The sequence below is a fragment of the Corvus moneduloides genome, chromosome 1 (genome assembly GCF_009650955.1).
Source record: "Corvus moneduloides isolate bCorMon1 chromosome 1, bCorMon1.pri, whole genome shotgun sequence".
Taxonomy (NCBI): domain Eukaryota; kingdom Metazoa; phylum Chordata; class Aves; order Passeriformes; family Corvidae; genus Corvus; species Corvus moneduloides.
Genome location: NC_045476.1, coordinates 65167324 through 65180037, shown reverse-complemented (window position 1 = coordinate 65180037; position 12714 = coordinate 65167324). Strand labels below are relative to the sequence as shown.

The 12714-nt window shown below is 39.8% G+C and overlaps 1 protein-coding gene across 2 annotated transcripts in view; it reads left to right on the top strand.

The window, feature by feature from the left end:
* The window catches only part of ST8SIA6 (ST8 alpha-N-acetyl-neuraminide alpha-2,8-sialyltransferase 6), a 46252-nt gene that overhangs the window by 20733 nt on the left and 12805 nt on the right, over window positions 1–12714 (top strand). For both annotated transcript variants that reach the window (XM_032113506.1, XM_032113497.1), the window contains 3 exons: window positions 6895–7039; window positions 9282–9394; window positions 10541–10633. In XM_032113506.1, the coding sequence (XP_031969397.1) occupies window positions 6895–7039; window positions 9282–9394; window positions 10541–10633 (351 nt within the window). The remainder of the gene's footprint in view (window positions 1–6894; window positions 7040–9281; window positions 9395–10540; window positions 10634–12714) is intronic.

Sequence of the window (12714 nt, the reverse complement as noted above, 5' to 3'; positions counted from 1 at the left end):
ATATCCAAAGACATATTTTATTTCAGGAGAGAAAAAGCAGGGTGGAGAGATAGTAGTTAGTGACAGTTTGAAGAAATGCTTGAATCTTTTAATTGGTCTACAGACTATTATATACTTTTCTAAAGGTTGAAGGATTCCTATAAAGAGAACCTAATTTTGGATCAGTCTGAGCTAATTATGTCTTCATGGCAGACTCTTTAAATAGTCTTTAGTATGAAAATTTTATTACACTTCTTACATATTCAGCCTTGATTTCAGATTCAACCCTTTTGGCTTTCTTTGTCTTAGACGTTTATGATGTTACTTTATTTATAGACAATTCAAGGGCTGTCAGTGTAGTATTCCCCTTCAACGTGTTCTGTTTCAAATATCAGATTTAACCACTCTTTTCTAAAAGTTTGGAATGTGTCATAATATGCCTCATTGCACTATGATTGACACACTGACTTGGATTGACAAGAGCCTGGAGAAACCTGTATCATTGTCTAGAGCCCCCAGTGCAGTACGATAAGATAATTGCTTGCTCATTATAAAATATTACAGCAGTGGACATAGATAAAAAGTAGTCTTGGTGTTTGTAGTTGTGCCCTTGAAATTTTGCTGTTACATACTGGAATTTTTTGTGTGTTCTTCTACTGTTACAACAATCTCTGCAGTATGAAACCTCAAACTCTTTGATGTCTTCACATGTACAGTACAATAACTCACATGACCTAATGAGTACAAATATCCAAGCTAGATAGCCTATTAAAACAAACTGTTAAGCAAGCACAAAGCTTTTTGTGGTTTGTAGCAATCCATGGACTTTTGTCACTTGAATGCTTTGCCCTTTGTTCAAATTAGATTATAAAATGTGAAGTGCTGTGAAATCCACTTAGCTTACGGGAGTTACAGCTTTAAATATTTGCTAGTTTCAATTTGCATGTGGTTCTCTTTTGTGTGGTGTTTTTGTGTGTTGGGTGACTGAAGATCCACAAGGAGATACATCTCTCTCTGTAAGCATTGCTGGTGTCAATAATGTGCAGGTGCTTTATAACAGGACTGATAGGATACTGGTTTTGCAAACAAGCATTCACTTTATAGATGTTTGTAAATGGTGACTTAGAATCAAATAGATTTACACCATTATTGAAAAAGGTTTGTCCTGATCGCTGTTAAAATAGTCCAGTTGTTGAAATTTTGCACCTTGCCTAGGCAACCTGTTTCAGTGTTTCCTAATACTGAACTTAAGCTTTCTTTAGAGCAAATTGAAATTATTTTCCTCACCCTTCCCACCATGGCCTGAAAAGACAGTTGAACATTTATTATTTTGAACAATGTTTTGAATATTGTGATACTTCTGCAGTGTCTTATCTCCTGCCATTCTTCTCTTCCTCCCACGCCAGTTTAGTCCAACGTGTGATGACAGTGAGATATTTCACACTGTTCTCAGCAGTGACAAATGCCCTCAGGCCACAGATCCACAGGCACTGGTGTCATACTGAAGTGTAGTCTACACAAAAGAAATACTATTAATTTCACACAGTTTTGTCAGACTGTAGACTCACTGGGGCCACTGCACCACCCTGAGGATCACAGTTAACTGTGTTGGCCCAGTGGTCCAGCTGTAGGCTGGAGTATACCAATTCCAGTGGCATACTTTCTTTCCTGTGTCCCAAAGTAATGCTGTGTAAAGTCTGGGTGCAGAAGCAAGTGCCTTTTCACACCAGACATGTATCTGAGTAAAATACTTTAAAACATATAAACCAAAATCACTTTAGCTAAGCATTGTTAATGTAAAAGGGTTGGAGGAATGGGAAGTTTTTAAACTCTGCAAAAGCTTTTTACATAAAGATAGATTTCACCCTCATTATAGATTCTTCCCATTTCACTCAGAGTAAGGGCAGTGCTGGCTTTTGAACCAGCAGAGAGAGTCTGCTAAGTGACTAGTTGTTGATTGTTTTAGCCTTTATGGTTGGTCTGCGTTGAGTTTTTGGAGATGTTGAGAAGTTGGCAGCATCTTCAGGATGTGTGCACGCTGTGACTTGTCAGCAGACACTTGCAGCCTGTACACAAGGCCTGAATCAGCTAAAATGCATATATTCATACTAGCACAGAACCAAGGTCGCTAATTTTGCAGCTATCTTGGCTCCAGAGCAACTGCAGGAGCTGCAAAGAAACTATATCAGCATATTTAGAGCCTGCATATTCCACTAAATAGAGTGGACTGTTGGGGTCTCCTCCCCCTGCCATGTGGTCCTGGGAGAGGGGCCCTGGGGACAGACACGGGGTTTCCCTGCCCCTGCTCAGCCTCGTTCCCATGGGTTGGTTTGTGTTCCCTGCGCGGGCAGGGACCCTCGGGACCCGTGATTGAGCAGTTCCTCGGCAGAGTCCCGGCCATGCGGCTAGAGAAATAAACATCTCTGAAACATCTATCAAGAACCGGTCCATAGATATATTTCCTTTCCATGGGACTCCTGGTTTGATATATGTGTGTTACAGTAATCCCCACTGTAGCAGTGGACTATCCATGTCAGGTGTTTGTAATGCAGAAAACTTTGGGAACATGTAATCAAGGCAACAGCCCTCTGTTTCTGCCAACAATTCATCATGGAAAAACTGCATAGCAGTTGGAAAATAACATTATTTGGCTTGTCTCACAAGCCAAAACGATTTTGGTAACTGGCTTCAAGGAACTGGGATTTTCGTAAGGTCTCAGCGGCCATGAACCTTAAGAAGTTATTTGGATGCCATGTAGGCTCAAAATTCTGTACCAGCTGAATATAACTTGGGTCCTGCATCCTTCAGCCACAAAGGAAAAAATTCAGTGAAAGTATATGCTGAGCAACAAAAAACATTGTATGACTCTGTATTGTCTAATATGATCAAAGCTTCCCAGACAAATGCAGCACATGGCTCCACTTAGGTTATTGACTAAGATAATCATGACTGTACTTACTCAGTCCTATGAGATATGTATTACCAGTCAAAATGGTGTTGTCTTTTTCCAGATTTTGAGTTTGTTCCTCAGTTATTACAAGTGACTTTTCTAGATAATGCAATCAACTCCCTTTCTGCTTATCTTGGCATAAGAAATATGTGTTTGGAGTTGTGCCTCAGGATTTAAAAATAGCTCTTAGATATCACTCAGCTTCCACATCCCTGCAGGAGAAAGTGAGGAAAAGGCTTCTCCAAATAAGAAACTGTCAGTAATAACCTCTTCTACAGAGGAGATACTTTCCAAAACTATTGCCCTACAAAACTTGGGTACTTTGACTCAAGCATCACCTTCCATCTGGGCTTGTGATGCTGTGACTGGATCATAAACACCTTTTGTTCTAGGGCAACCCCCCTGTCTCTGATAAAAGCTGGAACTTAAACCTTCTTACTGTAAGATACACTCATCTTCTGACAGGTATGAGGTGGATGCTCAGCCTGTATAGCAGCGTCTTCCAAGAGCTGCTTCTGTACCTCAGGATTTTCTCCCAGTCGGAACAGACAACGTGAATCAATTTCCATTCTTAAAATAAAAAAACAAAACCAGAGTTTGGCTTTAAGTTACCACTGTTTGGTGCTGTTAAGATTTTGACTCTTGTTTTAAGTTTCCATCCACCCAGGTGGCACGATACACAAGTTAAAATGTTGTCTTGGCTTTGCAACTCCTCACATGTAGCACTTGTTAAAAGGAGTGGCTTGTAGATTTCATGTGTTAATCTTGTGAAATAAATGCTCTTTAGTGAGTCGTCACCTCCTGACAGACCACATATGAATGACATTAATATTGTGATGAAATTGCAGTAAAAGATTGCTTGAACTGCCCAGTCTCTACCCCTTCCTCATCGTTCGCTGTCAGTTGTAGATTACCACGTGTCACAGTGTACAAAATCCTATGTGAGCAGATTGCTGAATACACTGCCATGGGTATTGCTGTCTGCAGGTTACATGCATTCCCACTGGAGCTCTGTACAGGGGTGCTTGGGCACAGTGGGATTCTGTGTCATGATTTGATCTAAGTAAAAGGTTTCTATTGTTGCCATCAAATTTTTGGCATGAATGCTCTAAGAATATTTGTCATTACTCAGTATGTATTATCTTGTTCTTACTGTGTTTCTGGACTAGTTTAGCTCTGTTTTACTTCCTCAGTGGATCCATAATATTAATTTTAACTATTACTTTCTTATTAATTCTGGTATTTATTTTTCTTCCATGCTGTTTCTGCTTTTATTGAAGCACTCGTTCTTGTGGAATGAGTAATAAAAAGCAAAAACCTGTCATCTCTATTAATGAATGGGATCTGTTAGCAGTTTGCCTTTTCAGGGTCTGGTAGCCGTTGCACACAAAAGAGCTGTTTTACTAAAGCTGGCAGGAATATTCTGTCATTATTCCTTCTCCTCTGAATGTCCAGTGGTTGACACAGATAATATTTAGGCTTGCATCATTTAGCTTCAAGAAAATAAGCAAGGAAATCAAAATTAAGGGTTATATGATTCCTCATTTCCATGTAAGCACCAGGGAGCAGTGAAGGACAGCTGCTTCCTGAGGGACAGGGTCCAAACACAGTAACCTGGCCAGCAGAGCAGAAACTGGTAGTTGGGCTCATCCCACCTCTAGCCAGGAATGGGGCAGCCCTAGCCCAGGCATGGGCACAGGATGGACACAATTGGAGACTGGCCATGCTGTGGTGTTGCTGGGATGGGGACTGATGGCTCTAGAAGGTTGAAATAGGGTCCTGGACCCTAGACAGGGTAAGGGAAGCCGCAGGGTGCTGGGCAGGAGTAGTGAGGCTTGGTGGTGCCTTTAGGACCTGACAGTGATATCTGAATCCTCTTATTGTTACAGTATTTATTAAGATTGGAAAGAGCTGGTTATAGCAAAAAGTGTACAAGAAAAAAAAGCAAGTGTGCTCCAGTCAAAACCAACTGATTCAACAATATCCAGTGTTCCCAGACATCATCGTTTGACTCTACTGCCTCATTGCTCCCATTTTATTTTGCCATATATTTAAAATAGGATACTATATATGCACAGAGCAATTGTTTTCACCATGTGGGTACCTCCTAACCACAGAGCACAGTCTCAGTTCCATCCCCACCCTTGGACCTAGTGGTTTTCATTGACCACCGATCTTCCCTGCCCCTTAAGGCTTGGAGCAGGGCAGTGGGAATCATCATGTTTAGGGAGTGGAGTGGAATGCAGGTTATGGAAATCTGAACCCTACTGGCTCCTCTCTCAGGAGTGACATTTCCTGGTTACTCTCCTAGAGTGGTTATTTCACATCTGTGCCATCCCAGCGCTCAGTCATTCCCAGTGTTCCTCATACATCTGGAAACTTTGTCATGGAGGAGTTTTAGAACTCAGTATTCAAAATGGGTTAATATATACCAGTAAGTCATCTGACAACTGAAATGGTGCTCTTTTCTTTCCTTCCTTTGGTATTTTATGTATGACTCAAACCAACCTTCCCAAGCTTTTTTTTCCCCTTTTATTTTGACCATTTTTTCAAGGGAAGTGAGATTGAGAGTTATCCCAGACCTGTTCATAACATAAAAATGGGAAACATAATCTTTAGGTTCTTCCGTGTGCTAGACTATGCTATGGTTCCATCAGAAACATTATTATTATTTATAATATTTTATAATATTTATAATAATAATTGGTATTTTTGTTATTTTTATTATTGTATTTTCTCTGTCTTCATTGTTGAGAAAGTGAAATGAAGCAACTTCTCTTATCTGTGTCTTACCCCATTAAAGTCAGCTCAATTTCAAGCAGAATTTGGCCTCTAATATTTAACTAGTTTCAACAATTTGTTTTACTTTGCACATGAAACAGTATGAAATAACTTCTATTCCTTTGGCTCTAACTGTAAATTTTTTTTTCTTCTCAATTAACCTTCAGTGTGGTATTTTCAAAATTCTCGGCAATTCTGTTATAAATGCATTTCCTTCTCTAAATTGTTAGTAATTCTCTTAGTAGCTCACCTAATGAGAAAGCTGTGTCCTAGAAATTGATACATAATGTCTGGCTATGAATATTTCAGCCTTACAGCCTGAAAATCAGATCCCATGGCAGCAGAGAGGATGTTGTTGCCTAAAGCAAAATGAATTATAGTGTTTTGGGTCTGATTTCAAAGGCCTGATGGGGATTTTCATTTCATTTCACTGTTAATAATGTAGAATGTTTGCACACATAATATTTTTATATGTTTGGAGGTAACAGGAATTGTAAGATGAGTGATAGTCTTCACTCCCACAAAAGGTTTAAGTGAATCCCTTGCATTTTTATTTATTTAAGGACTTCTGCTAGGTGTTTTGGGGAGCAGCTAGGCTGTCTCTACCACATAGGTATCTGTCTTCTTTAGGTGGAAGTTGTGATGTAATTTATTTAACACCTCTGTTGCTGTGCACAGGAAAATTGTGATGAACAGTTGTAGAAATTAATTATTAATTAATTGGCTTGCAACCATCTAGCTGTTCACTAAGTACCATTGCCAGTACCTTCTATCACCATCTCTTTTATTTCCTTTTTTTTTCTTCTCCAGCTTTCTATTTCTTACCATCACTTGTTCTATGTTGATGAAAATCACATTTTTAATTCTTTGGGGACTGTAGTCTCTCACTGTTTCTGTATTAATCTTAGCAATTAATAGTATTGAGGAGATCAATTACAACTTCTTTTCAGTAGGAAAAGGAGACCAAGAGATAAAAACATTTCTAAGTTCGTAGTCTGATTAATTTCTGAACATTTGCTCTGAAAATGCAAGGCAAGTCAAAGGAAATGACGTCAGAGAAGGTTAATATAGCCTTTTGTTGCTAGTTAATTCAAACTGGTGTTCATTGGTCTGGTTCTCTAGCACTGCTTTCCTACTAATTTGCCTGTCTTTGATCTGGTTTTGTTTGTTTGGGTTTTTTGCAGGTCAGAATTAGCTTCCTGCTGTGATGCAGTTCACAATTTTATTGCTTCTCAAAACAACAGCCCACTGGGAAGTAACATGAGTTACGAAGTGGACAGTAAAAAGACTATCCTCATTACAGAGGACATTTTTAAGATGCTGCCTGTGGTAAGAACTGTATCTTTACTTATTATTGTAATCACAGCATCCTATATATATTTTGGGTTAGTAATTGAGATGCTTTGATTCCTCTGGAAGAGACCGTCAGCCCCTGCATGCACTTCTTTATTCACCTTGCAAGGTGGTTTTTCTTTTAAGCCTTCCTCTGCAGTGGTAGAGGCATCTACAGGGTATCACAGATCATAGATTGCAGGTAGAGTTGCTACAGAAAAAAGCAGTGCCTGGCTTGGCAGCCAGCTGAATTCAGGAGCAAATACTCTGAGAATGTTTGCCTTGCTTTTATCATTCCCATTGTTAAAGGCCTTTCAATCTGGAAGAACATGTCATTTCCAGTGCAGGCTGGGGTATGTAAGTTATGAAAGCTATTTTGGTGGTAAATCTGATACAAAACAGCACAGAACAGAATAGAATAGAACAGAGTAATTTCTGTTGGAAGGGACCCACAATGATTGCATAGTCCAACTGCCTGACCAATTCAGGGCTGACCAAGTTAAAGCAAGTTATTAAGGACATGGTCCAAATGCCTCAGACACTGACAGCTGGGGACATCAACCACCTCTCTAGGAAGCTTGTTTCAGCAATTGACCATCCTCTTGGTAAAGAAATGCTTCCTAATGTCATGTCTAAACCTGCCCCGGTGCAGCTTGGAACGATTGTGATGTGTCCTATCACTGGATACAACGGAGACAAGATCAGCGCCTTTCTTTCCACTTCCCTTCCTCAGGAAGCTGTCGAGAGCAATGAGGTCACCCCTCTTTTTCTCCAAACTATACAAGTCCAAAGTCCTCGGCCACTCTTCATAGGACATTCTATCCAGCCTTTTCACCAGCTTTGTTACCCACTGGGGCAGGGTGTTTGCAGCCAGACACACTGGTTGAGGAAAGGAATCAGACTTTGTAGCTCAGGATTGCAATAGACAAACAAGATCTTGAGACGAGACAAAGAGGTTGTATTTGGTTTCTTGAAGCTAAGAACACATGAGAGACCTCTTACCCATCTCTGACATTCTTGATTTGTGAGATCCCAGCTACCATGAGTCTAGTTTTTCCTGGTGCTGCTGTGAATCAGTCTTAACTAGCTTAATCACAGTAGACAATATTAGTGGTTCCAAATTTAAACTGAGGGAAGAAAAAAGTAGTATGTTTTATGTGCACATATACATGCTAAGCTAGCCAGCATTGTCTGGCCTTTGTGTTCTCCTACTGTCCTTTCAAAATTGAACAAAATATTTGAACATGTTGTTTTGTAATATATCGCCAGGCAATATGATATTTGCCACTTTCGCCACACTTTTTGCCTTGTTCATAACAGTGTCGCTTGCTTTTCTTTGGGCAAGCTGATGAGAGAAGGAAGGCTAATGCTTTCCATAAGCAAATTTTGACTCACTTTTACAACTGGATTTAATTTCTGCAGTCATGTATCCCAGCTGTTGGCCTCCGTTGAATGTCAGTGCTCCCACAGCAGAAGAGGTTGAGCAAGATACATGAAAAGTTTCTGAGGCTGGGATAACAGCCAGCTATAGTAACGTCAGCCTAAATAGCCAACAATTTACATTGATTGGCTAGGTTGTGAACTGTGCTGGTTCTCAAGCTCAGTTGCTTGATGCACTTAGCTCCCACTCGGGTTCCCCACTGCAAGACAGCAAGCTGTAACAGGAAGAGGAGCAGAAAGGGTGAACAGCCAGAAACAGTAAGCTCTTCAGTGAGGCCTCCCATTCCCAAAGAATTAAGCCAGGGCATATCGTTATCCTTTACAGCATCTTCAGGTTCCCCTGAATTCATTGTTCTGCTTCAAATGTAATTGTGTGATGACACAAGTGAGGAGAATTTGCAAAGTTACCTTCTATTAGCTGAGAAAGTAAATGACTGTATGACAACCCCCAGTGCAAAGGAAAATGGATAAATTTAAACTATCTTCAGTATAAATTAGTTCCTTAGCTTGTCAAGGTTTCAATTCACTACTAGATAGTTTTAGTGTTAAGTCTATTCGAAAGGTACTCAGTTTTAACAATCCAGTGTTATCCTCTCAAAGTTCTGATAGCAGAGGTAGCAGTTCTCTATCTGTTGATGCCTGGTTTTGGCTCTTGGCTGTCCAGGTTTGGCAATCCTGTCTGCTAAATGATGAATGCTTTTACTGGGATTTACCAGATTAAACCTGCAAGAGCAAATAAACACAAAGAAACAATCGAAACATTTATAAAGAATTGGCTGCATCTTTTTATTTGTTGCAGTCCTCTCCTCTTTCAGTCTATCCCTTCAAGAACTGTGCTGTGGTTGGAAATGGAGGCATTCTGAAAAATTCCAGCTGTGGAGCTGAAATCGATAGTTCTGACTTTGTGTTCAGGTAAGAGCTGCTTCGTCTTCCTGAAGTGTGTCCAACATTTTTAAAAACTTGGCAGGGTTGGAAGTGTGCCAATGCCAGTTTGTAGCAATGAGGAAGGATCTTGACAATTCTTTATTTCTGGCTCTTTAAGGATACTTCTGCTTTGTAGTTTTCAGAATGTTGCTTTCTAATTAAAGATCAGGCTGGATGGATACATGTATGATCAGTGATTGCAAAGACACCTTGCAGTCATGTGAAATGTGATTATCTGAGAACCTGACATTTCTGGTCATTTAACAACCTTTAGGAATTTAATGTCACATGTAGATCTCTGGTTTAACAAAGTGTTTATTTAGCTGTAGTTTGGCTCACTCGTGTAGTTACTTAATTGCCCCGATATTTGTTTCATCTTCTGTTACTCATTTAAAAAATTAAGCATCTATTTAAGTAGCTTTTTTAATCTCCCTCTATAGACTGGGAGAAAACCACGTGCACTCCTAGTGTAATTTGGCCCACTCTGTCAGTATGTGACTCAGTGTTTGTAGTTCATGCAAAGAAACAGCAACAGAGGGAAGGTTCTTCTCTCAGTGATGTCCAATCACACAGCATGCTAAATTTTGTTTCCTTTTCTTACTTTTTGCCTAATATTTAGACTTTTGAAATCTAAAAAAAACCTCCAGTTAGACGACTGTTTTAATGAAAATGGGAAATCTGTGTACTAAGATGATAAACTAAGTGACTGAATTTAAAAAAATGCCATCTTTACATATTAAAGAAATCACTGTTTCTATGATAGGACAAGTTATGTTGTTGTTAGAAGATGTAGTAGAAGACTTTCAGCAGAAAAGTATTGTTTAGGCAAGAGGGGCAATACTTCCTAGCAGCTAGCATAGGGCTTTCATAGACTGGCTCCTCCTGGGATTTTGACTGTGCTCCTGGTTTGTGATACAATTTATGAAAATGAGCTCTCTCTGCCCTATTTTAACCATACAGTAGATTAAATATTTTTACTAGAAGTGCTGTAAGCCTTAGTTAATATTTGTAAAGTGCTTAGACATCCCTGGGAGCTGATGTGAAAGTGCCATTGTACAAGAGAGGAATTTGCAAAGAATAACTCTAAAGCATTTCTGGCGCACATCTGTTTAAGCAAATGTTTCTCAATTTCAGGTGTAACCTCCCTCCAACCGCAGGAAACATTAGCAAAGATGTTGGCAATAAAACAAACCTTGTGACTGTTAATCCGAGTATCATAGCCCAGAAGTGAGTACTGCTGCAAATCTGTTTCTGCGCGATGGTGTATAATTATTTGATATGATTTAGATTTTCATGGAAATCCATTGGGATACCAGCATAGAGAGCAGTGCATGTAAATACCTCATTAAGACTTCGTTTCCATGTAAAATATGTACTAGCCTAAATGGAAATCTTCTAAACCTGGCCTTTTTTGTAGCATAAAGGAATCAGCAATACCTAGATTAGCAAGAGCCTTGGCTGATATTAGTTAGCAATTTATGGCTGAGTAAAATTGGTGATTGTAAGCCCAAGCCTCTTCTTTTTCCGCCCATGACCCTCATGACCCCAAGCATTTAGAAAGGAATTGTAATCATAAATCAGGAAAGCCTGGAAATGCGTGTCCAACTCTATCAGCAGGTCTGTGAGCACACGTTCTTAGGTAATGAGCTTAGAGGCTGTTCTGATGAGGGCTGTTTCCTGAGAGGCCCAGTTTCTGTAATCCATTTTTTCAATCCCTATGAAAGCTGCTTGCTCACACACTTTTTTCTCAGCAGAGGTGGTTTTTTTTTCACCTTCTTGATGAAAAGAAAATCTAATAAGGCCAGCCTGACTAATCTGACATCTTCAGCAGGCTGGAACTGCAGCTTATCTATGAAAAGGACTGCTGTGCCATGTTATTTACTGCTTGCTAATCTTACTGTATCTTATTGTCTGTCATAACTGTATTGTCAAAAAGACAACATCAGGCAAAGCTTTTTTTTTTCTCCTTGAAAGGAAGAAGGAAAAAGTACAGTGAGTACATAGAAATTACTAACAGGCATTTTTCATTGATTCAGGGATAGAACTTCATTTTTTGCAATGAGTACTAACTACGTTAATGCTTACCCAACCCTTTTGACTTTAATGAAGAGGAATTATTGCTTCTCCAAAAATAGATTTAGCTTGTTGATGCTAGTGGGGCTGCACAAGAATATGAGGAAGGGAAAGTGTCCAATGACTCAGCATCCTTGGTGACTACTGCCCTGATCCACAATTTTTCTGAGCTTAATCAAAGTGTTCTGCCACAGCTGCACTCATTTTTTAGCCAAATCAAGTCACACTAGGGTTAAAAGGAGTTACACTGAAGGAAATAGGAGACAAACCTGTGGGAGGATTAACTGAGATTATAAGAGGATTTTATGATTTTAAAAAAGTATTTATTTAAATATTCAGAGAAATCTGTAAATGCTTTTGAAGAAGAAGCAGGAAGCAACTTGGTACCATTTGAAAGAACTAAGTTCGTTTCTTCTCTCAGAAGACCTATTGGGACATTATTCCCTGTAATTTCAAACTCTGTGTTTGCATACTGGCTTAGTCTGATGTTATTGTTAAGGTTAATCAGCTTTTGAACTGTGTCTGTCAGGGTGTACAATGTAGGTGTCCTAATGGAACTGGGCTACACTTCTCCTTACAGTGGCAGAGCTGCAAAGGAGATTGAGACAAAGTTGAGTTGTCCAGGTTTCTAGCTAAGGAAGAAGAGAGATTTGATTTCTGTCCTGGAGGCTCAACACTTTACACTGAGTAAAAGCAGAGACAATTCCTGGAGGCCAGAAATTCACCCTTCAGCCGCTTTTCCTAGACACAGGCTCAGGCATTTCTTGCTTATTTTGGCTGCACGGCTCTTGCATGCGCAGAGGTTCAGGGTCAACAGGAGGACCTGAGTCTCTCTCATTCATTTTGTTTGAGAGTCTGGTGGTAATGGCACTTTTCTGGGAAGCAGAAGCTGTAAGTTTAAACCCCTTCAGGTTGAGAAGAGGTGTATCACTCCTTGCACTAATTTAGTTGTGCAAGAGGTAACTCTTGTGTGAGTGGTTTGAATAGAAATGGCAGTGCCTGCTGTCCTCCAACTTGAAGTGCTGCATGAAAAGAGGGTTTGAACCTACTCAAGCTGTGAAGAGAAATGAAACCAATTTTTCCAGCTTCTGCTGGAGCCATTTGTGAAAAGTGGACTCTGGTAGCCTTTGAAAGGTGAAAATACACTGCTCAAATAGACAACTACCTGGGAAAGAGGACTCTGTGCTTTGAGTCCCAAAGGGGGTGGAAGCTTCATATGTTTAGGTGATTCAGAA